Source organism: Coregonus clupeaformis, chromosome 21 (genome assembly GCF_020615455.1).
Source record: "Coregonus clupeaformis isolate EN_2021a chromosome 21, ASM2061545v1, whole genome shotgun sequence".
Lineage (NCBI taxonomy): Eukaryota > Metazoa > Chordata > Actinopteri > Salmoniformes > Salmonidae > Coregonus > Coregonus clupeaformis.
The window spans coordinates 5,630,325-5,653,465 of record NC_059212.1 but is presented as its reverse complement, the minus strand read 5'-3'; the positions used below and the strand labels follow the sequence as shown (position 1 = coordinate 5,653,465).

Below are 23,141 nucleotides of genomic sequence, written 5' to 3'. Positions count from 1 at the left end.
TGCAGAAAAGTATCCCCAAAGAATGACGTTTCCACCTCCATGCTTCACGGTTGGGATGGTGTTCTTGGGGTTGTACTCATCCTTCTTCTTCCTCCAAACACGGCGAGTGGAGTTTAGACCAAAAAGCTCTATTTTTGTCTCATCAGACCACATGACCTTCTCCCATTCCACCTCTGGATCATCCAGATGGTAATTGGCAAACTTCAGACGGGCCTGGACATGCGCTGGCTTGAGCAGGGGGACCTTGCGTGCGCTGCAGGATTTTAATCCATGACGGCGTAGTGTGTTACTAATGGTTTTCTTTGAGACTGTGGTCCCAGCTCTCTTCAGGTCATTGACCAGGTCCTGCCGTGTAGTTCTGGGCTGATCCCTCACCTTCCTCATGATCATTGATGCCCCACGAGGTGAGATATTGCATGGAGCCCCAGACCGAAGGTGATTGACCGTCATCTTGAACTTCTTCCATTTTCTAATAATTGCGCCAACAGTTGTTGCCTTCTCACCAAGCTGCTTGCCTATTGTCCTGTAGCCCATCCCAGCCTTGTGCAGGTCTACAATTTTATCCCTGATGTCCTTACACAGCTCTCTGGTCTTGGCCATCGTGTAGAGGTTGGAGTCTGTTTGATTGAGTGTGTGGACTGGTGTCTTTTATACAGGTAACGAGTTCAAACAGCTGCAGTTAATACAGGTAATGAGTGGAGAACAGGAGGGCTTCTTAAAGAAAAACTAACAGGTCTGTGAGAGCCGGAATTCTTCCTGGTTGGTAGGTGATCAAATACTTATGTCATGCAATAAAATGCAAATTAATTACTTAAAAATCATACAATGGGATTTTCTGGATTTTTGTTTTAGCTTCCGTCTCTCACAGTTGAAGTGTACCTATGATAAAAAGTACAGACCTCTACATGCTTTGTAAGTAGGAAAACCTGCAAAATCGGCAGTGTATCAAATACTTGTTCTCCCCACTGTAGATGCTAAAACCAATGTTAAATCTGTCATGTGAAAATCCAATGGCAATGGGCAGATTGAAGCTCATTCTGAGTGCTGTACATCTGTAAGCCTACTTACAGTGAGGGAAAAAAGTATTTGATTCCCTGCTGATTTTGTACGTTTGCCCACTGACAAAGAAATGATCAGTCTATAATTTTAATGGTAGGTTTATTTGAACAGTGAGAGACAGAATAACAACAAAAAAATCCAGAAAAAAACGCATGTAAAAAATGTTATAAATTGATTTGCATTTTAATGAGGGAAATAAGTATTTGACCCCTCTGCAAAACATGACTTAGTACTTGGTGGCAAAACCCTTGTTGGCAATCATAGAGGTCAGACGTTTCTTGTAGTTGGCCACCAGGTTTGCACACATCTCAGGAGGGATTTTGTCCCACTCCTCTTTGCAGATCTTCTCCAAGTCATTAAGGTTTTGAGGCTGACGTTTGGCAACTCAAACCTTCAGCTCCCTCCACAGATTTTCTATGGGATTAAGGTCTGGAGACTGGCTAGGCCACTCCAGGACCTTAATGTGCTTCTTCTTGAGCCACTCCTTTGTTGCCTTGGCCGTGTGTTTTGGGTCATTGTCATACTGGAATACCCATCCACGACCCATTTTCAATGCCCTGGCTGAGTGAAGGAGGTTCTCACCCAAGATTTGACGGTACATGGCCCCGTCCATCGTCCCTTTGATTCGGTGAAATTGTCCTGTCCCCTTAGCAGAAAAACACCCCCAAAGCATAATGTTTCCACCTCCATGTTTGACGGTGGGGATGGTGTTCTTGGGGTCATAGGCAGCATTTCTCCTCCTCCGAGTTGAGTTGATGCCAAAGAGCTCGATTTTGGTCTCATCTGACCACAACACTTTCACCCAGTTCTCCTCTGAATCATTCAGATGTTCATTGGCAAACTTCAGACAGGCCTGTATATGTGCTTTCTTGAGCAGGGGGACCTTGCGGGCGCTGCAGGATTTCAGTCCTTCACGGCGTAGTGTGTTCCCAATTGTTTTCTTGGTGACTATGGTCCCTGCTGCCTTGAGATCATTGACAAGATCCTACATGTAGTTCTGGGCTGATTCCTCACCATTCTCATGATCATTGCAACTCCACGAGGTGAGATCTTGCATGGAGCCCCAGGCCGAGGGAGATTGACAGTTATTTTGTGTTTCTTCCATTTGCGAATAATCGCACCAACTGTTGTCACCTTTTCACCAAGCTGCTTGGCGATGGTCTTGTAGCCCATTCCAGCCTTGTGTAGGTCTACAATCTTGTCCCTGACATCCTTGGAGAGCTCTTTGGTCTTGGGCATGGTGGAGAGTTTGGAATCTGATTGATTGATTGCTTCTGTGGACAGGTGTCTTTTATACAGGTAACAAGCTGAGATTAGGAGCACTCCCTTTAAGAGTGTGCTCCTAATCTCAGCTCGTTACCTGTATAAAAGACACCTGGGAGCCAGAAATCTTTCTGATTGAGAGGGGGTCAAACACTTATTTCCCTCATTAAAATGCTAATCAATTTATGCGTTTTTCTGGATTTTTTTGTTGTTATTCTGTCTCTCACTGTTCAAATAAACCTACCATTAAAATTATAGACTGATAATGTCTTTGTCAGTGGGCAAACGTACAAAATCAGCAGGCGATCAAATACTTTTTTCCCTCACTGTACTTTCAGAAGGCACTGTAAGTATCAAAAGTAAATGGAATTGCTAAAATATACTTCAATATCAAAAGTCAAAATCAATTCCTTAAATTAAGCAAACCAGACGGCACAATTGTTTTATTTTAGTTTTTTTACGGATAGCTACGGGCACACTCCAACACTCACACATAATTTACAAACAAAGCATTTGCTTTTAATGAATCCACCAGATCAAAGGCAGTAGGGATGACCAGGGATGTTGTCTTGATAAGTGTGTAAATTGGACAATTTTCCTGTCTTGCTAAGCATTCAAAATCAATCAAATACTTTTTTTCCCTCACTGTAAGTATCTTGTCATATAGCCTACTTAAACTTGCAGAGATTTATTTTAAGAGCTAAAAGCCATGTTTCAAATGTTATTAAAAGTCAATAACCTCAGAATTTCTTTGGAGCTAATCAACGGTTGGAACATGTAAATCTAAAATTGAGATACATCAATGAGTTATTGACATAATATACTAGGCATATTTAAAATGTTATGGGCAAAATTATCATCTAAGAATCTCAGAGCTAGCTAACAAAAAGTAATGGTTTCTCTAGAAAAGGGACTGCTTGCTTGGACCATTTAAATCCAATTTTTAGACACATTGACAAGTTGTTGATAAAGGATGATTTCAGACTGTCTCTGTGGCAGAATACGTTGAAAATAATTTCTCTCACTGGGTGCCTCTAAGTGTAAAAAACACCATTGATCTTTCCTCCAGCCTACAATAATGGGGTCAGTGATGACGAGGTGTCTGCATTATGACTCATACGTAGACACAAACCAGCTGTGCCACTGATCGTTCACCAGAGGAGCCTGCATGATGTCTTTACGAAGAGTAACCCAAGGAGGCGCAGACTCGCTCCCTCTCAGGTCCCAGGTGCCTTTTCTGTCTGCAGGTCATTAAAGGACAGCAGAGTGTTAATCAGCAGAAGAGTGTCATCACCTGATGGCTACAGCGACAGTGAATTAGGTAACGGCCTTGGAATATGAGCTGGAGCTAAACTTGAATTAATGGAGTACTGTAATTCTATTTGGAAGCAAAACTAAGAGTATTTCACAATAATAAATAAATAGATGTAGCTTCTTTAGTCTTCTGTATTGTATTTACACCAAAACGGTGTAATTTAACTATTGCTTCTTCCAATCTAATCTAAAAGAATAGTATTGCCTGTTATATAGGCTAGTTATGTGACAATACTGTATTATTCACAATAAATTATTCAGATTTACAGGTTCATGGCATTATGTCAGCTTTCTATATCAAGGTAAATAATAGATCAAGAAGAAGAGAGAAATGTAACAGACATTGTTTTGAATAGTGGGCTTTGCACTAATCAAAACAATGCAGGCATTATCGTCGATATATTGTATCGTGTCATACTGTATAGGCCAGCACCACCCTCAGTTAAACAGCGCCCGTGCTATTCACGGTCATCTAAACTTCTCCTCAACAGCAGAAGAGCTCATCACACCACGTCGACCAATAGCAAAACAGGCTTTAGCAGATAGGCTACTCATCCATCCATCCATCCATCCATCCTTTTGCCGTTGTACAATAGAACCGATATTACTAGTCCAAGTAGTAAACACGAGGCTGAATTAGTCATTTTCCCAGTTGGTAATTTTGGACAGTGGTTTAATAAGGAGAAAAGTAAACGATAGAATGGATACTTGCTCTATCAACGATGAGGGCGCAGACGCTATCGTCATGGATTCGCCAATAACTGAAAGACCTGCACGGGAGACATTTCAAAGGTACGTAGCCTTTCGTTTTCTGTTTACCTCAAAAATGCACGGTGTTAAGTCTGGTCGGCTGTCAAGTTATTCCTCTGCGTCATTAAATATACATTTGTATTGGTGCTTTGTCCATCCCATGTCAGTGTAGGCTATATCAATCTGTCTATCAATCAATATAAATGTTCTGTGTATTTGTAAGCACTTGACGACCACAGGCAATACATGACATGGATTTCTCAGGGTCCTATTCTTCAATCTTGTATTTATTATAACCTACAAATGTGCCACTGCTTACATGAATTGTAAATCAAGATCAGACTAAACTGGAAGAAGTCTATCTTTTCATTTACTCTTGTTTGGTGGGTGAGAAAAACATTGATTTTTTATTTGTAAAATGTGTTCTCAAATGCGCTACAATAGCAGCCAATCTCTCCCCAGAGAATGTTTAATTGAAATGTAATAGTCCAATAACCAATTTGTAAGTCACTCCGGATAAGAGCCTCTGCTAAATGACTTAAATGTAAATGTAAATAACAGGTGGAGTGTGGCAGTCTATTCACCCAATCCATTCCCACATTCACTTCCATACGCAATCTCCCGGGATCCAGAGATATCTGCTATTCCTCGGCTATCCACTCTGTGCTCTCCCAAGTCAGCATAATGCAGATATGCATATGACATTGCTGACACAATAGCCTACTGTAGGGTCGGCTCAGGGGAAACCACAAATCCACAGCGCAAAACTCCACCATACCAGTTTTTTGATAGATAACTAATAGTCACTACATTGCCCCTGCTTTAGTTTAGCCGTCAACATTGGACATACATTATATATACAGTGGGGAGAACAAGTATTTGATACACTGCAGATTTTGCAGGTTTTCCTACTTACAAAGCACCTGGAGGTCTGTAATTTTTATCATAGGTACACTTCAACTGTGAGAGACGGAATCTAAAACAAAAATCCTTTTGTATGATTTTTAAGTAATTCATTTGCATTTTATTGCATGACATAAGTATTTGATACATCAGAAAAGCAGAACTTAATATTTGGTACAGAAACACCTGTTATTGACACTGTAGGAGGGAGTGACAACCACAGAGGTAATAGTTGAAAGATCCTGAAGTCAGTGTACCATCTCTTTCCAAACCTGTTTTCTTTTAGGTTTGCAAATGCATAGAGCTGTTATGTATTGGTCTTGACTAATGATAAAAAATAAAATACATTTTATCCTATTTCACACATGTACAAGTATGTATTAAAACGCGTGTGAATTAAAGATGTGTTATTTTTTTGCATATCCCACTCTCAATGATTATGTGCATCCACTGACTCAGGTACCCTTGTCAAACTTCCCCATGATGCATCAGCTTCCTGCTTATTCAGTAGCCAACCACAACAATCAATATTCAATTCTGCATGAGAAGTACCAGATGCATCATAACAATTAGGCGAATGGTTAAATTATGTAAAACCAAGAGTGATTAAATGATGTAAAACCAAGAGAGTTGTTAAATGAGATCAAGGAGAAGAAAAAAAAGATCACCACCTCCCAATGATATGCAGTTACACATTTCCTATCGGACACCAATGTGTTTCTGCATGTTACTCCATATCATCCACACCTGACCTTACATGGCTGGAGATCATAAACGTTTTGCTACAGTGCACTCCTCCTACTGAACAGGACCCTGGCACATCACGTTGGTCCAAACAAAGGACAAATACTGACATGGTTCCCTCTTATGAACAACGTGCTTGCTAATACCATCTCCATAAATCAATAAACAGGCCACCAGTAGCAGTGCGGGGTGGAAAGCATGAAAGCAGCAGTGTCAGCAATACCTTCTTTAGACCCAAATACGATGTCATATCAACGTTTAGCAAAAAGCACAGCGCTGTTCCACCGAGGGTGGTGCTTGCCTACAGTATGACACGAAAACAATGTAGCAGAGTATCAGCATAGTAACACCCGCTTTAGAGCGAAATACAACGTTTCCCATGTCAATTCATATTTCAGAGATTGGCATATATCTCAGGCGATTGTTGTTTGAATACGTAGCTTGCAGACAGGGGGCTCGTAACGCCTAGCTGGAGGTTTTTTTTTTGTAACTGCTCTGTTCAACAATGAATTGGTTCCACAAATTTACATTTTAGTCATTTAGCAGACGCTCTTATCCAGAGCGACTTACAGTTAGTGAGTGCATACATTTTTCATACTTCATATTGCCTAGCTGTGCAAGCATGACCTAGCTCTATTAAAAGCTGTCAATGAGAAGCAGTGAATACCAGGAGTTTTACCACTGCAGTAACACGGTCCTAAGGAGTGCAGTGGGCAGCACCTGCTGCTAGCACAGAAGCCCCCATCATGCTGCCGTCAGTGCACTGTGCAGCTTGTGATGTAGGTGAGGGGTACATGGCAACTTCTAATTGGACAGCAAATAAATCATGCTTTCACCTGAGTAAGTTCAGAAGCAAGCTGGTGACGCATCAGCCACCGAACAGCAACATATTTTTTCCCCCCTGCCAAAATTGTGATCTTGATGGGGTCTTTTGAGTGGAACCACGACATAGGTTTGAGAAATTGACTCCACACTTTTAAGCGACCGATACATCTTAAGACACTTTATATTATTAATACAGCTACATTTTGAAATGCACAATGGCACACAGTGAAGTTGTGATGAATTTGCTGTCCGCCTATCTCTCCGGTGGTTGGACATGCAAATAAAGCCCTCAAGTGCTGATCCATATGCTCGCCGTTTACTTACCCCGTCACCTTGGTGATGGGGGGGTCAATGAAGTGCGTCTCAGTACACCCAGACGACCAGGTCTGGAAAAACAACCCATAACGTCATTTGACCCTCTAACCGGAGTCAGATTGAAATTAGACTGTGCATAAATGTCTGCTTGTCCCCCACAATGAAATCTGGGAGGGGACTGTGGATATGTTTGACCCTCTAACCGGAGTCAGATTGAAATTACACTGTGCATAAATGTCTGCTTGTCCCCCACAATGAAATCTGGGAGGGGACTGTGGATATGTTTGACCCTCTAACCGGAGTCAGATTGAAATTACACTGTGCATAAATGTCTGCTTGTCACCCATAATGAAATCGGGGAGGGGACTGTGGATATGTTTGACCCTCTAACCGGAGTCAGATTGAAATTACACCGTGCATAAATGTCTGCTTGTCACCCACAATGAAATCGGGGAGGGGACTGTGGATATGTTTCCGTCCGGTCGGACGTTAGTCACACGTGATAGCTCAGACAGCACTGGTCAATGTTGACAAAACTTGGGTGAATGATATGCTTCTTGCCATGGAGATATGGCATTTTCTAAATTACACTGATTGGCCCAAGGCGGGTGCTATAGTAATTAACTGGAAATGTGTTAGTCACATGCGATATCTCAATTGGCCCAAGGGGGGACGCTGCATCATTCGTGGGGGACGACATGTTTACTGTTGCCTTGTAATAACGTGAATTCAACATTACTTACAGTTCAGTAAATAGGGATTCTGACTTATAAACGTTAATTGTCATTAGGCCAAATGCAATTACTAATAGTGCTCAACGTGGTCAGCTCTCTCTCTCTCTCTCTCTGACGGTCAGCAGAGTTTCATAGTGTATAGTTTATGTCCAGTTCCTTAGAGGAAACATGAGGAAGAAAAAGCACATAACTTAACCCATAACATCTGTGCATAACTTAACCCATAACATCTGTGCATAACTTAACACATAGCATCTGTGCATAACTTAACACATAGCATCTGTGCAATGCACTTCTTCCATAACATCGGTGCATAACTTAACCCATAACATCTGTGCAATGCACTTCTTCCATAACATCTGTGCATAACATCTATGCAATGCACTTCTTCCATAAACCATGAGTCATTCTTCATCAGATCCACTGCAGTCTTCATCCACAGGACTCTCTTTCGGATGTTGAAAGGCAGGCAGGGCAGACGGAGCAATCTCTTGGCCTAATTGGGCCTTCAAGCAACGCAACGCAAAAATACTTTAGACGTCATTCCTTAACTAATTCATTTGGTTTGCCTAATTGGGTTTCAAGCAACGCAACAATGTAGTAAAACTGTTGCAGCCGGAGAAGCAGCTGTGCTGAAACACTGATTATCGAAAATTCCGGTGTACATTTGACGATGACAAGCAATGCCACTGTAGGGGTTATAAATAAATACACGTTTTCCCCCCTATCTGTTTTTTTTTTCCCACAGTGAGATACCGGAGTTGTCACTGTGTCCTCCTGACAGTGTGTGCCCGGAGGCCCAGGCCACTCTGATCCAAGACCAGTCTGACAGCTGCAGCCTCCCCAGGCCCTCCTCCTCCACCTCCTCCCAGCTCTACCACCAAGTCTCCCAGGGATGCACCTACCATTCGCCGCAGCACCGACGATGTCACTGTTGTGGCCATCACAAGCCAATCAAAGGCAAAGCCTGTCTGGAGTCGCACCCAATCACTGTGGGTCCTCCTCACGCCGACTGCTCGACGGGCGCTGTCAAGACGGGTCGCAGCTGCAGCCCCTCCCATGTCCCTTCCTGTCACAACTCTGTCCGCTGCCACTGGCTGCACGGTTCCCATGATGGAGGTGGCCCCCACAAGTCCAAACAGCATCATGTGATCACAGTCAGGTCTGTATTCTATATACTGTACACAAGCATAATTATCATGCAAAAATATAATAAGGTCAATGACGCATCATTATTTGTCTATTTCAGGGATGACGGACTCTACTGGATCCCTAGAAAGTCAGTATCCACGACAACAAGATAATTGTGTATCGGCAAAATGAACTACAATTTCCATTGCATCCAACGTGCAGTGCATGGCAGAAATTAGGACAACAAATATATTTAGTCTTTCATTTAGCTATACAACATGGTTTTAAGCTCAAAATAATATTTAATTCAACTATACATGGTTCTAAGCTCAAAATAGTATTTCATTTAGCTATACAACATGGTTCTAGGCCCAAAATAGTATTTCATTTAGCTATACAACATGGTTCTAAGCTCAAAATAGTATTACATAACTCAAAATATGAGTACTGGTGACCAATGTTTTGAGATTTAATGTTAAATGTTGTACTTAACTGAAAAATGCTTGAACCATGATTTTTCTAGCACACCCACTGAGTGAGACGTACAGTACAGTCCTTTAACTATGCAAAGCCCATTAGAGATGTGTCACTGAGATCCTCTTTTCCTGTGGCATTTTCTTGACAGTTACTCCCAGGTGGTAGTGGAGTATCCCCTGGCGGTGCTCGTTGGGTGTGTAGCGGTCCTGCTGGGATGCTCCCTAGCTGGCCTGTTGATTGGTCCCCTGCCAGACTTCTCTGACCCGCTGATGGTGAGTGTCTCCCTCGGCAGCACTGTCGCTTTCTCTCCAACATCCTGTCAAACCGAACGCTACCGTAAACACTTCTTTAGCTTGCTTCCCCTGCCTCTTGAAAAGCTGCCGCAGAAAAAGTAGACCCTGCAGATCTATAAAAAAAATTATATTGTCAGCTCAGAAATACAAGTGTAACCATATCAGTGCAATTGCAGGTCTAATGAGCAGTCAAGGATAGTTACATAAACTGATTGAATTACCAATTGTGTAATAAATGATTTAAACCCATTGCGATCAACATGTAATTATGTAATAATGGCAGAGACCAGGGTAAAAATTAATCTTGAACACAACGCTATATCAATCAACACTGCATGTACAATGTCACCGTCAATCTTCAAAGCATCCATTCCTAGTATGTCACTAAACACACATTAGCATCTAATCAGTCTTCATTCACCTACTGTAGGCCAAACAGTCAGCATTAGGTGTACATATTTCTCATGTAAATTAATTCAGTGCATTGTTTTCCTGCTTGGGCTGTCGTCAGGAGATGCTGTTCTATTGACTTTGATGTTTTTAATGCAGGGGTTTGAGCCTCGAGGAACATACATCGGGGTGCGACAGTCTGCCTTGGCTAAGCTTCAGGAGAACACGGGGCCTGGAAACACACTGTCTTTGATACCGCAGCAGCTCAAAGACAAGACAGCTGGGAGGTACTGTGCTAAAACCGGAGGAGCTCTTCACCACACACTGAGAGCCCTGCACAAAATGGCTGCCAACACAAAGTAGAACCATGGGACATTGAGTTCACTCAGCCCCAGATTATAATGACTCACTAAAACAGGCTACAATTTGGCATCTTTCAGTTCAGAGGCACGATACAGATGGAACAGGGCTACACTTGCACCTGATATAGTATAGCTACGATGTAAAAAATGCTGGATAGTTGTATATGGAGTCCATATGTCCATTGTTGCTTGGGGTGCTGATTTAGCTATTGCCTGTGTGATTGATATGAATTGTCTAGAAGTCTCATGTATAATTGTGTTGCGTTCATGTTTATTTATGAAGCTATGGAGATGGTAGCGGAGGGGATGCCGGTGGGAGCCAGGAACAGTCGTCCAGGCAACGGTCTAGAAGAATGCTAGACAGGGATTCGGCCCAGGACACATTCCTCTGTGACGCTCCAGGTAGGCTACTAACACTAATCAACACTCACATGATGGTGTTGTCTCTCTGCTACTAGAGAAATGTTCCATAATGTATCAATCGAAAATCTAGGTATTGACCAGCTAGTTAATCATTCCAGTGTTCACTTTCAGTTATGAGCAAAACATAAGCAATCCCTCTGGCTACATTGTATAAGTGGTGACTGAGGACAGTCTTTGTTGAGGCCATGTTCTTGCCTCCATCTGTGGCATCACAGGAGAACGCTACGCCCAGCTGGTCTTCCGCTCGGGAAACTCTGCCAGTCTTTGGAGCCTGAAGGCGATCTACTCCATGTGCGAGATGGAGCAGGCCAGGGTAGGTCTTCACACATCTTTAAATCAGCAGACCATCTGCCATACAGTGGGGGAAAAAAAGTATTTACTCAGTCAACAATTGTGCAAGTTCTCCCACTTAAAAAGATGAGAGAGGCCTGTAATTTTCATCATAGGTACACGTCAACTATGACAGACAAAATGAGGAAAGAAAATCCAGAAAATCACATTGTAGGATTTTTTATGCATTTATTTGCAAATTATGGTGGAAAATAAGTATTTGGTCAATAACAAAAGTTTCTCAATACTTTGTTATATACCCTTTGTTGGCAATGACACAGGTCAAACGTTTTCTGTAAGTCTTCACAAGGTTTTCACACACTGTTGCTGGTATTTTGGCCCATTCCTCCATGCAGATCTCCTCTAGAGCAGTGATGTTTTGGGGCTGTCGCTGGGCAACACAGACTTTCAACTCCCTCCAAAGATTTTCTATGGGGTTGAGATCTGGAGACTGGCTAGGCCACTCCAGGACCTTGAAATACTTCTTACGAAGCCACTCCTTCGTTGCCCGGGCGGTGTGTTTGGGATCATTGTCATGCTGAAAGACCCAGCCACGTTTCATCTTCAATGCCCTTGCTGATGGAAGGAGGTTTTCACTCAAAATCTCACGATACATGGCCCCATTCATTCTTTCCTTTACACAGATCAGTCGTCCTGGTCCCTTTGCAGAAAAACAGCCCCAAAGCATGATGTTTCCACCCCATGCTTCACAGTAGGTATGGTGTTCTTTGGATGCAACTCAGCATTCTTTGTCCTCCAAAACACGACGAGTTGAGTTTTTACCAAAAAGTTATATTTTGGTTTCATCTGACCATATGACATTCTCCCAATCCTCTTCTGGATCATCCAAATGCACTCTAGCAAACTTCAGACGGGCCTGGACATGTACTGGCTTAAGCAGGGGGACACGTCTGGCACTGCAGGATTTGAGTCCCTGGCGGCGTAGTGTGTTACTGATGGTAGGCTTTGTTACTTTGGTCCCAGCTCTCTGCAGGTCATTCACTAGGTCCCCCCGTGTGGTTCTGGGATTTTTGCACACCGTTCTTGTGATCATTTTGACCCCACGGTGTGAGATCTTGCGTGGAGCCCCAGATCGAGGGAGATTATCAGTGGTCTTGTTTGTCTTCCAATTTCTAATAATTGCTCCCACAGTTGATTTCTTCAAACCAAGCTGCTTACCTATTGCAGATTCAGTCTTCCCAGCCTGGTGCAGGTCTACAATTTTGTTTCTGGTGTCCTTTGACAGCTCTTTGGTCTTGGCCATAGTGGAGTTTGGAGTGTGACTGTTTGAGGTTGTGGACAGGTGTCTTTTATACTGATAACAAGTTCAAACAGGTGCCATTAATACAGGTAACGAGTGGAGGACAGAGGAGCCTCTTAAAGAAGAAGTTACAGGTCTGTGAGAGCCAGAAATCTTGCTTGTTTGTAGGTGACCAAATACTTATTTTCCATCATAATTTGCAAATAAATTCATTAAAAATCCTACAATGTGATTTTCTGGATTTTTTTTTCTCAATTTGTCTGTCGTAGTTGACGTGTACCTATGATGGAAATTACAGGCCTCTCTCATCTTTTTAAGTGGGAGAACTTGCACAATTGGTGGCTGACTAAATACTTGTTTTCCCCATTGTATATCCACCATTACTAACCAGACCACGAAATCAGGGAGCCAACTCAAACTAATTAAATACCTTTCTGGGCTACAGAACTTGGCAGGCACTGATAGCACACATCTTTAAACGTTGATATTTATTTGAAAGAGAACAAAAAGGTGTTATTGATCCCCATTAGCTGGTAGATGAAAATAAGTTACGTGAAAAGTTGCTATAAAATCTGTCCCTTTCAATTTACTCTTATAATAAAAGGTATATGGAACATCAATTACATTGATTTGGCCATGGGTAGAGGGAGAATAAATCAATAGATGTGTTAAAATGCCAAACTTCTCTTCTCCATGTTTCAGATTCGTTCACAACCCCACTTCCAAGATCTCTGCAAGCAACATATCCGATTGGAAGTGGACGGTGCCATGATCAGGGGCGGATGCTGTCCAAGTTGGTCACTGGGAAACTACCTGGCCCTTCTCAGCAACGCCTCGTCCTGTCTCAGCCTGACCTCTGTGCAGGTGTCAGACAGTCTGAGCCTACTTCGCCACTGCGCCCCATACTACCACGACGGAAGCCTGGTGGCATATTGTGCAGAGAGGGGCTCGCAAGGCAACTGTGCATCTGTGCCGACTCGGTGCAAACATTCTCGTGCCGTATTCCAGATATTGCATTACCTGGTTGATAAGGACTTCCTAGGGCCACAGACAATAGAATATCAGGTCCCCTCACTGAAATATAGCCTCCTGTTTCTACCGGTGGAAAAAGGAGATCACTTGATGGAGATATACATGAACAGCCTTGAAGGTCGTGAGCTTACATATAAGAACACTACTATTACAGGAATGGACCTAGGCATCAAGCAAAAGCTATTCAAGTATTACCTGGCTAGGGACGCCATCTACCCTGTTCTGGCTGTAGTTTCGCTGTTCCTCACCACAGCCCTTTATTTGCGGTCCCTTTTCCTAGCAGCTCTGTCTTTAGTCGCAATTGTGGGTTCTCTCTTGACTTCCTATTTCTTCTACAAAGTGGTTTTCCAGCTGACATTCTTCCCTTTCCTCAACTTAGCTTCAGCTTTCATCCTGTTCGGCAGTTGCTCTAACCAGGCTTTCACTTTCATTGATTTCTGGAACCTACAACTATCCCAGAATCCACCCGTTTCTCTAGAGATAAGAGTCAATCGAGTTCTCCAAGAGGTTGGGTATTTGATATTGGCATCAGGCCTGACTTCTAGTGCCACGTTCTTCTCGGGGTTCCTGAGCAGCATCACGGCAGTCAGATGCTTTGCCGTGTACCTGGGAACGGCTTCCTTAATCTGTACTCTTTCCGCCCTTGCGTGGCTACCCAGCTCGCTCATTTTACGTGAGCGCTACACAGTGACAGTCTCTGTTACTGCAAAGGCCTGGAAGCCTTGCTGCACGAAAAGCCCTGGCGGGTTCTGGGACAAAAGCTCGCGAAAGCGGTGCCTCTTCACCTTTGGTCAGAAGCTACGAGGGTTGAAGCGGGGACTGTCCGACACCTCCAATTTACTTTTCCTGAAAATCCTCCCGTGTGGAGTGGTCAAGTTCAGATACATTTGGGTCTGCTGGTTCGCAGTGTTGGCCGCAGGAGGAACGTACATCTCGGTTGTAGACCCTGGTATGAGACTACCCACTTTAGACAACAGGGCAACTCAGTTATTTCGCTCCAGCCATCCCTTTGAAAGATATGACGCCGAATATCGCTACCAATTCATGTTTGAACGGCTGGTGAATGGGGAGGACAAGCTCATTACATTGACTCTTGTTTGGGGAGTCATCCCAACCGATAATGGCAATCACTTTGATCCAAAAAGCAATGGATCTTTAGTTATGGATCCAGAGTTTAACATGAGTAGCCCAGAGTCTCAGGTGTGGTTGAGAGACTTGTGTGAAAGAGTTCAAAACCAGAGTTTTTATTTACCATCATCGTCGTCGTCTGAAAACGAAGGCGCAACGGACAACGTCTGTATTGTCGAGCAACTCATACACTGGGTGTCTATTCGACGTTGCTCAGAGAGCGAGGATGCCTTCCATTTTTGCTGCAACAATATTCCCTTTCCTTACCCACCGGGTGTTTTTGAACAATGCCTGAGTATGATGGTGGCCGAGCGGCATTCAGAGGGTTATGTGTCCGAGGTTGGAGGCCTACATTTTGAGGCAGATGGTCGAATAGCAGCCCTGGTAATGGTATTTAGGACTACACATCGCTATAGCTACAACTTTAGTCACACCACCCTTTTCTATAATGATATTGTGTCATGGTTTAATGGAGAAATGTCTGGGGCACCACTGGGACTAAAGGAAGGATTTTTCGTGAGCCAGTTGACACTGTTTGACTTGCAACAATGTCTAAGCTCAGAAACCCTTGTGGTCACTGGGTTCTCTGTAGCCCTAGTGTTTGTCTTGCTTCTTCTGACCACATGGAATATTCCACTGAGTATTTATGGCACTGCTGCTGTTGGAGGAAGTGTTTTTGTCACCGTTGGCCTCCTGGTCCTTCTAGAATGGCAGCTCAGTGGTGTGGAGGCACTCTACATATCAGCTGCTGCTGGGCTCTCCGTCGACTTTTTAGCCAACTACTGCATATCATATAATTCAGCTCCACACTCTGATAGAATTGGAAGAGTTGCGCATTCTCTGAAAAGAATGAGCTGTCCTGTAGCAATAGGATCCGGGGCCTTCTGCTGTGTGGGCATCGCCATGCTTCCTACTACTGCTTTGTTGTTCAGAAAGCTGGGGATTTTCTTATTTCTGGTGAAATGTGTAGCGTGTGGATTTGCCACCTTCTTTTTCCAATCCCTGTGCTGCTTTATTGGTCCTCAAAAGAACTGTGGGAAAATAATGTTGCCGTGTTCATCTGAACAGGGAACTGAAGGGATGCCGTCCTGCTCAGCAGCGGAACCTAGGTCCTCGACCTGCGCAGCCAACGGGGCTTTTGGAAGATCAAGAGTTCGAAGGAATTTCAATAAAGACGAGGGTAATTACCTTTACCCGAACCATCAGCGCCAAAGACAGCGACAGGCAGGGGGCGGAAGGGAGCCCGAGCAGTATGAGCTTCAGCCATTGGCCTGTCAGCTGAGTGACAGCTTTGAGAACAGCACGTGCACTAGTAAGCTATCCAACAGACCCTCAGTTCTCTCGGATGACATCCAGTTCGATGGGCTGAGTCCCAGGAGGTGTGTGGAGAGGAGCAACATTGAGGCAGATAGTGAAGAGATCTGTGGTAGGCACCACAAAGGCTGCCAACCACCCCCGGCTTTGCAGACCTCTTCCCCTTTCAAAGAGAACACCCTACGGCCAGTAGTTGACCCTCCACGTGACCTGGCTAAGGAAAGGCTCTTGTGCAAGACGTGCAGAGGACAGTCCGCTGGCATCAAGCACTGGAACGTATCGCTGTCCTCTTCCTCAAGCATGGAGGAAACCATCATCAGTCAAACGACAGAAAGGATTTACCAGCCATCCCTCTCAAAGGACCAGGTCACCAATAGCACCTTTAAGCGTCACCCTCACAAACGCCTACTGTCATCTCAGAGTTCATTTGACGGACTAGAGGATTCCAATGAGACTTGCCTGAGTGACACTGAACCTGGACCCTCAAACCAACAGACTTCTATTGAAGCAGAGGGAGAACTGGAACCACAACCAGGGCACCTTAACGGAAAGAGAGACACCCTACGTCTGTCCCTGAGAGAGACCACATATGAGACAGCCTCTCCGGTGTGTGGGAGGGGTCGTACAAGCCAGAGTGACGGACCAGTGATGTTGCCAAACAGTAAACCAGATTTGCCTGATGTATGGATCAAACGAGATGGGCAGAGGGAAGATACAAGCTGAATGGGATTTCAAAAGAGGCTAATCTAAGCATGCAGAAGTGTTCAGTTCATCGTCAGTCAGCTTGATTAGCTCAGTCAGAAACTGCAGAATGTTACGTTGTGAATAAGATTATTTGTAATGGATTTAGACATTTTTGAAAATCCACAGCTAGACAGACACTGGAACTTGGATAATCACTGGCCTTTTTATCTTGGACTGAACCGCCCTGATCTATAGCCATCGTCTGGATAGATCCTTGGACAATAATGTAAATTGAACAACAATAATTTCAAAAATACATTTTAGATGTGAGGGAAGGGGCTCTTTTGTTTGAACACAATGTGCTTACCTATGTATTCCAGGCACCACCATCAAAACAAAACATTTTATCTTAACATGGTGATGGAAAGTCACATCACTACAAGTAGTTCAGAAATTGTGTGTTATGTCAAAATACATTTTGCAACCACTTCAATGTCAGAACGTACCACTCATTGCCGTTGTTCAAAGTCAACGGCAAGAAATGTCACATTAATTTGGTGACTTAAGACAATTCTGTGTGTGAACAAATTATTTAGGGGACGTGAACAGCACTGTTACACACTTACAGTAGGAGCTGCAGGTGCACTGCAGAGGTATATATATTGAACCTTATCCTTTGATAATGAAAAAGGAAGGTCATGAACATGCAACCAACCGATGTATTGACAGGCCTGAATCTGACAAAAGGGGATTTTACCGGCCTGTGGCTCCTTCCATCAATACACACGACTTGTAGATAACCCACATCACAGCACTGTGCAAAGAAATGTAGAATCAGCGTTCTATGTAGAGTAATACGAGCTCTACTAAGACTTGACTGGGTATTCAAAAATGGTAGTTATACATCCGCAGAGCAGACAGCCTTCGCTACATTGCACCACCTGCTGGAACATCAGATGAAATACGTGTTTGCCTTGAATGGAACACATGCAGTATATGGATTATGGTGTAAAATGTGCAGCATGTGAAAAATCTTTGCAAGAGTCGTTTTTCCATGAAAAAAAAAATGTAAATGTGTTTTGTTTGAAAGGGATATCCTTTACATTAGTGGCAAAACTGTTTCAGAGTTGTTTTTGGTTCAAAATGTGGCGTATCGAATACAACCCAGAATAATGTACACTACCGTTCAAAAGATTGGGGTCACTTAGAAATGTCCTTGTTTTCCATGAAAACATACATGAGTTTGAATAGGAAATATAGCAAAATGAATAGGAAATGTAGTCGTTGACAAGTTTAGAAATAATTATTTTTAATTGAAATAATAATTGTGTCCTTCAAACTTTTCTTTCGTCAAAGAATTCTCCATTTGCAGCAATTACATTCTAGTTGTCAATTTGTTGAGGTAATCTCAAGAGATTTCACCCCATGCTTCCTGAAGCACCTCCCACAAGTTGGATTGGCTTGATGGGCACTTCTTACGTACCATACGGTCAAGCTGCTCCCACAACAGCTCAATAGGGTTGAGATCCGGTGACTGTGCTGGCCACTCCATTATAGACAGAATACCAGCTGACTGCTTCTTCCCTAAATAGTTGTTGCATAGTTTGGAGCTGTGCTTTGGGCCATTGTTCTGTTGTAGGAGGAAACTGGCTCCAATCAAGCGCCGTCCACAGGGTATGGCATGGCGTTGCAAAATGGAGTGATAGCCTTCCTTCTTCAAGATCCCTTTTACCCTGTACAAATCTCCCACTTTACCACCACCAAAGCACCCCCAGACCATCACATTGCCTCCACCATGCTTGACAGATGGCATCAAGGACTCCTCCAGCATCTTTTCATTTGGTCTGCGGCTCACAAATGTTCTTCTTTCTGATCCGAACACCTCAAACTGCGATTCGTCTGTCCCTATCACTTTTTTCCAATCTTCCTCTGTCCAGTGTCTGTGTTCTTTTGCCCATCTTAATCTTTTATTTTTATTGGCCAGTCTGAGATATGGCTTTTTCTTTGCAACTCTGCCTAGAAGGTCAGCATCCCGGAATCGCCTCTTCACTGTTGACGTTGAGACTGGTGTTTTGCGGGTACTATTTAATGAAGCTGCCAGTTGAGGACTTGTGAGGCGTCTGTTTCTCAAACTAGACACTCTAATGTATTTGTCCTCTTGCTCAGTTGTGCACCGGGGCCTCCCACTCCTCTTTCTATTCTGGTTAGAGCCAGTTTGCGCTGTTCTGTGAAGGGAGTAGCACATAGCGTTTTACGAGATCTTCAGTTTCTTGGCAATTTCTCGCATGGAATAGCCTTCATTTCTCAGAACAAGAATAGATTGACGAGTTTCAGAAGAAATCTCTTTGTTTCTGGCCATTTTGAGCCTGTAATCAAACCCACAATTGCTGATGCTCCAGATAATCAACTAGTCTCAAGGCCAGTTTTATTGCTTCTTTAAATCAGCACAACAGTTTTCAGCTGTGCTAACATAATTGCAAAAGGGTATTCTAATGATCAATTAGCCTTTTAAAATGACAAACACAACGTGCCAATTGGAACACAGGACTGATGGTTGCTGATAATGGGCCTCTGTACGTCTATGTAGATATTCCATAAAAAATCTGCAGTTTCCAGCTACAGTAGCCATTTACAACATTAACAATGTCTACACGGTATTTCTGATCAATTTGATGTTATTTTAAAGGACAAAAAATTTGCTTTTCTTTCGAAAACAAGGACATTTATGTGACACCAAACTTTTGAACAGTAGTGTATGTATTAATTAAGAAGGATTTATTATGGTTTGATGCAATGACGGCAAAAATTAATGCAAAGAATTGACAATTATTTAAAAATGTGCCTACAAGCAGGGTTATTTTGAAGTTGTCTCATCCGAAAGGGTTTCCTTTTGACAACTTATTCTGTGATCGTAAGTCTTGGATGAGCTTGCCTTAGAGAAAGGAATGATAGAACTTAACTTCAGGCTTTTTAGCAGCAGAGAAAACTGAAAAAGATTGCAAAGACTATTAAAACCTGAGAACGCAGTACTTGTATTCATTTTCACATGGTGGAAAGTAAAAAATAAAAAGTGGTATTTTTCCTGCAGAATGGGTTGTTTTATTCAATATCATGAAGATACAATTTAAATTGTCAAACTTAATTCATTTTCAATTCGAAGGGCTGTTGAAAGAAATCCTAGAGAAACCTCTTCTTGGCTTAAGAGTCCAATAGATCATATATGGTCCAAAGTATTATATCCCCTTAAAGTGAGTCAGAGGGAAATGTATTCTATCATTTAAAAACAGAATTATTCATGAATTACAGAACCGTGAGCCATACAATTAACAACAGAGCTTGGTTCACAAAGTGTCCAAAGACTGTCATTTCAACAAAACAACAACAACAGTGATGCTTTGCATCCTATTGGTCACATCACACCATTTCTATTGTACACTGCCTGCACTTCTGTTGTCCAGTATCACTGTAGTGCCTTAGTCTTCAATCCAGTCATCCTTGGCCCAGTCAGGTAGCCGAGTTGAATATTCAAAATCTGGTCCTTTATAGCGCAACGCATGGAGATACATGACGAGCTCCTTCTCAGTGGGGTCCGGACGGACAATCTTACACTCGCCACACAGAGGATCTTTCGCGTTTGTAGCAGCTAGGTGAGAAGATTCTGTGGACTCGGTTTGATCTCCATTTTCTTCAGATGGTCTGGGTACTGCACCAGGTGAGGCTGGACTGCTGTGGACCTGATTTGCACTCTGTTCTACATCACTCAGTGTACAGTCACTTGAAATAGAATTGCAAACCCCTGACAACAGCTCTGGCTGAGGTGTCTGAGCATCTTTGCCATAGACGTCAGTCCGCGCATTGCTCACCTGTACCATTCCCTCATCTGGGATGTCTAGGAGATGAAGACTCTCCTTCAAGCGATGTTCCTCCAGAATCGCTTTGAGAAGCTCTTCGTCGCTCATGCCCACCAGGCCTCCCTTCGCCCTTTGAGGACCCCAAGCAGAGGAGCCATAGACGGGGTCGTTGAGGATGGGGTAGCCCAGGAACTGGAGGTGGACGCGAATCTGGTGAGTGCGGCCAGTGAGAGGGAGGCAACGCACTACACTGGAGTGGCCATTCCAGCTGAGTCTTTGGAAGACCGTGCGGCAATCCTTGCCTTTGGGATGCACTCTGCACAGTCCCACCTTGAAGGAGACCACAAGGATGGGCTCCTCACAGATGATCTCGCCCTCTGGGAACTCCCCCTCCACTCGACAGACGTACTCCTTCTCCAGCTGTAAAAGATGACAGACTGTATCAGCCACTTAGAAGTACATGGTATGTTCCCTCTCAGAGAGAGAGAGAGATTATACTTGACGCCCCACTTATTAGTACACTCAATGTCCCTTTTCGACTGATTGGTGTATACTGGACTACCATAATGTAGACTGAGAATGTTTCACCTGTCTGTCTCGCACCAACACATCCAGTTTCTGGGACACTTCCAAAGTGCGGGCGAATAGCAGCACCCCAGACGTGAGGCGATCCAGCCGGTGCACAGTGTGAAGGCCACATATGCCCCGTTCCTTCCCCAGGATGAAGATCACCGTGTTGTGACGGAAGCGCCCGCAAGGATGGACTGGCATCGAGGCTGGCTTGTCAACTACCAACACTTCCCCGTTATCTTCCAGAATCTCCAGCGGCCGTCCGACTACAGGCGGCTCATGGCGATGCACTGTATTCCTTAGGAAGTCATTGTTCTGAGGGGGGAAAAGACAAAGAGTTTGACAATATTCTGCACAGATTTTATTTAAAAAAAACATAGGGGCAAAGTTAGATAGATAGGACACAACAGCCTATCTATTTACATTTTAGTCATTTAGCAGACGCTCTTATCCAGAGCGACTTACAGTTAGTGAGTGCATACATTTTCATACTGGCCCCCCGTGGGAATCGAACCCACAACCCTGGCGTTGCAAGCGCCATGCTCTACCAACTGAGCTACACGGGATCTATCTATCTATTTCAAGCCAACATATTCATAGACTGAGTCAGGGACGAGACAAAGATTGAACTCACCCTGAGTGTTACAGAGAGGTCATCCACTGGTGTCTCGTTGAGTCGGATGCGTCCTAGTTTGGAAGCCATAATGTAGTACTCCAACGGCTGAGCTCGGAATTCACTGCTGAAAACCTCGAGAAGACTTTTCCCAATCCAGCGTCCCTTGCAGTACGTTTTGAAGTCGAAGTAGTATGGGTGCACTTTGCGTAGACCTCCTTCAAAATAGTAAGTGGTTTCATCAAAATGCTCTTTGCTGAAGCTCACCCCGGGGTTGCGTTTTTGAGGGGGAGGAATGTATCTCTCTCCTGGACGGAGTTGTTTCTTCCCACCCCCTCCACGTCGTCTCTTTCCACGACTACTTTTCTCTGGGTCATCTTTCTCTTCGCTCTTACGTTTACAAGTTTCTTTCAACTCGTCTGTGGTAGAAGCGACTGTTGTGTTTGAGGTATTTACCGCGGACACCCTCGTCACTTCTGTCGACTCCATTGTATGCGACACTACTGTAAAACGGTGTTGATGCAAACGTGGGCCAGATGACAACTCATTTACTGAGTTGTAAAATGTATGTTCTTTTGTCACTTTACAAATTACATCTCTATCATTTGTGACGTTTGTCAATTGCGCACTGCAACGTCTAGCACGTGATACTGTTCTGTTATCAAGCGTTATTTCGCGTTTGTTAAAGAGTTTGAGAACATAGAAAATGTTCTTGAAATAACGTACCATCAACTTTAAGAAAGATTCTATCGTTTTCTCAAAGGAGTTCTTTAAAACCACTGTTTGTCTGGTTATGGTTAAATAAAATACCCTGTAAAACGTGTCCAAACTACTCACATGTATCTCCCTGAAGCAGCCATGAAAGTATGGGTCACCCTTCCAAATGACTACCGGCACTCGTCGATGACGCCACTGTGTTAGTAGTCCGTTTCAAAGCCTTATCAAATATCATCAATATTGCTTCACACCTTATGCTTCACACATACACTACAACATAATAAAATCATAGACCTAAATAAATAGCATTTATGATCTCTTATACAGGCAATGGTTAAATTGATAGTGTATAAAAAAAAAACAAAGCCAAACAATCCCATCTCTCTCAAATAAACCAACATTATTTCCATACATTTACACACAATCAAGTATTTTCATTACAACATTTGTATTAATAAATTATGACATTACTGTATAATCATTTCAGTATTTTTTCTTCAAAATAAAGACTAAAGTGCATCAATTCTCATCGCTATGTAAATCGGGTTGTTTTTCTGTTGCCAATACAGAGTAATTGTGATCATTTATAGGTTAGACTATGTTTACTTGCATTCACATCAGACATTAGAAAAGAGTTAATGTTCACTTTTATCTTCAT

General features: G+C 43.3%; 2 protein-coding genes across 2 annotated transcripts; one reads left to right on the top strand and one right to left on the bottom strand.

Annotated features, from left to right (window-relative positions):
- Positions 1-4,069: 4,069 nt before the first annotated feature.
- disp2 (dispatched homolog 2 (Drosophila)) lies at positions 4,070-17,202 on the top strand. Its single transcript, XM_041847236.2, has 8 exons — positions 4,070-4,428; positions 8,656-9,069; positions 9,157-9,186; positions 9,664-9,787; positions 10,358-10,485; positions 10,844-10,962; positions 11,199-11,296; positions 13,277-17,202. Exons 1-8 carry the CDS (start codon positions 4,337-4,339, stop codon positions 16,769-16,771), a joined length of 4,500 nt encoding a protein of 1,499 aa, XP_041703170.1. The 5' UTR covers positions 4,070-4,336; the 3' UTR covers positions 16,772-17,202.
- A 2,604-nt stretch (positions 17,203-19,806) lies between these two features.
- Positions 19,807-22,685, bottom strand: rpusd2 (RNA pseudouridine synthase domain containing 2). The gene is made up of 3 exons (XM_041847237.2): positions 21,788-22,685; positions 21,172-21,468; positions 19,807-21,003 (listed from the first exon to the last, which is right to left on the bottom strand). Exons 1-3 carry the CDS (start codon positions 22,493-22,495, stop codon positions 20,206-20,208), a joined length of 1,803 nt encoding a protein of 600 aa, XP_041703171.2. The 5' UTR covers positions 22,496-22,685; the 3' UTR covers positions 19,807-20,205.
- Between the last annotated feature and the right edge of the window lie 456 nt (positions 22,686-23,141).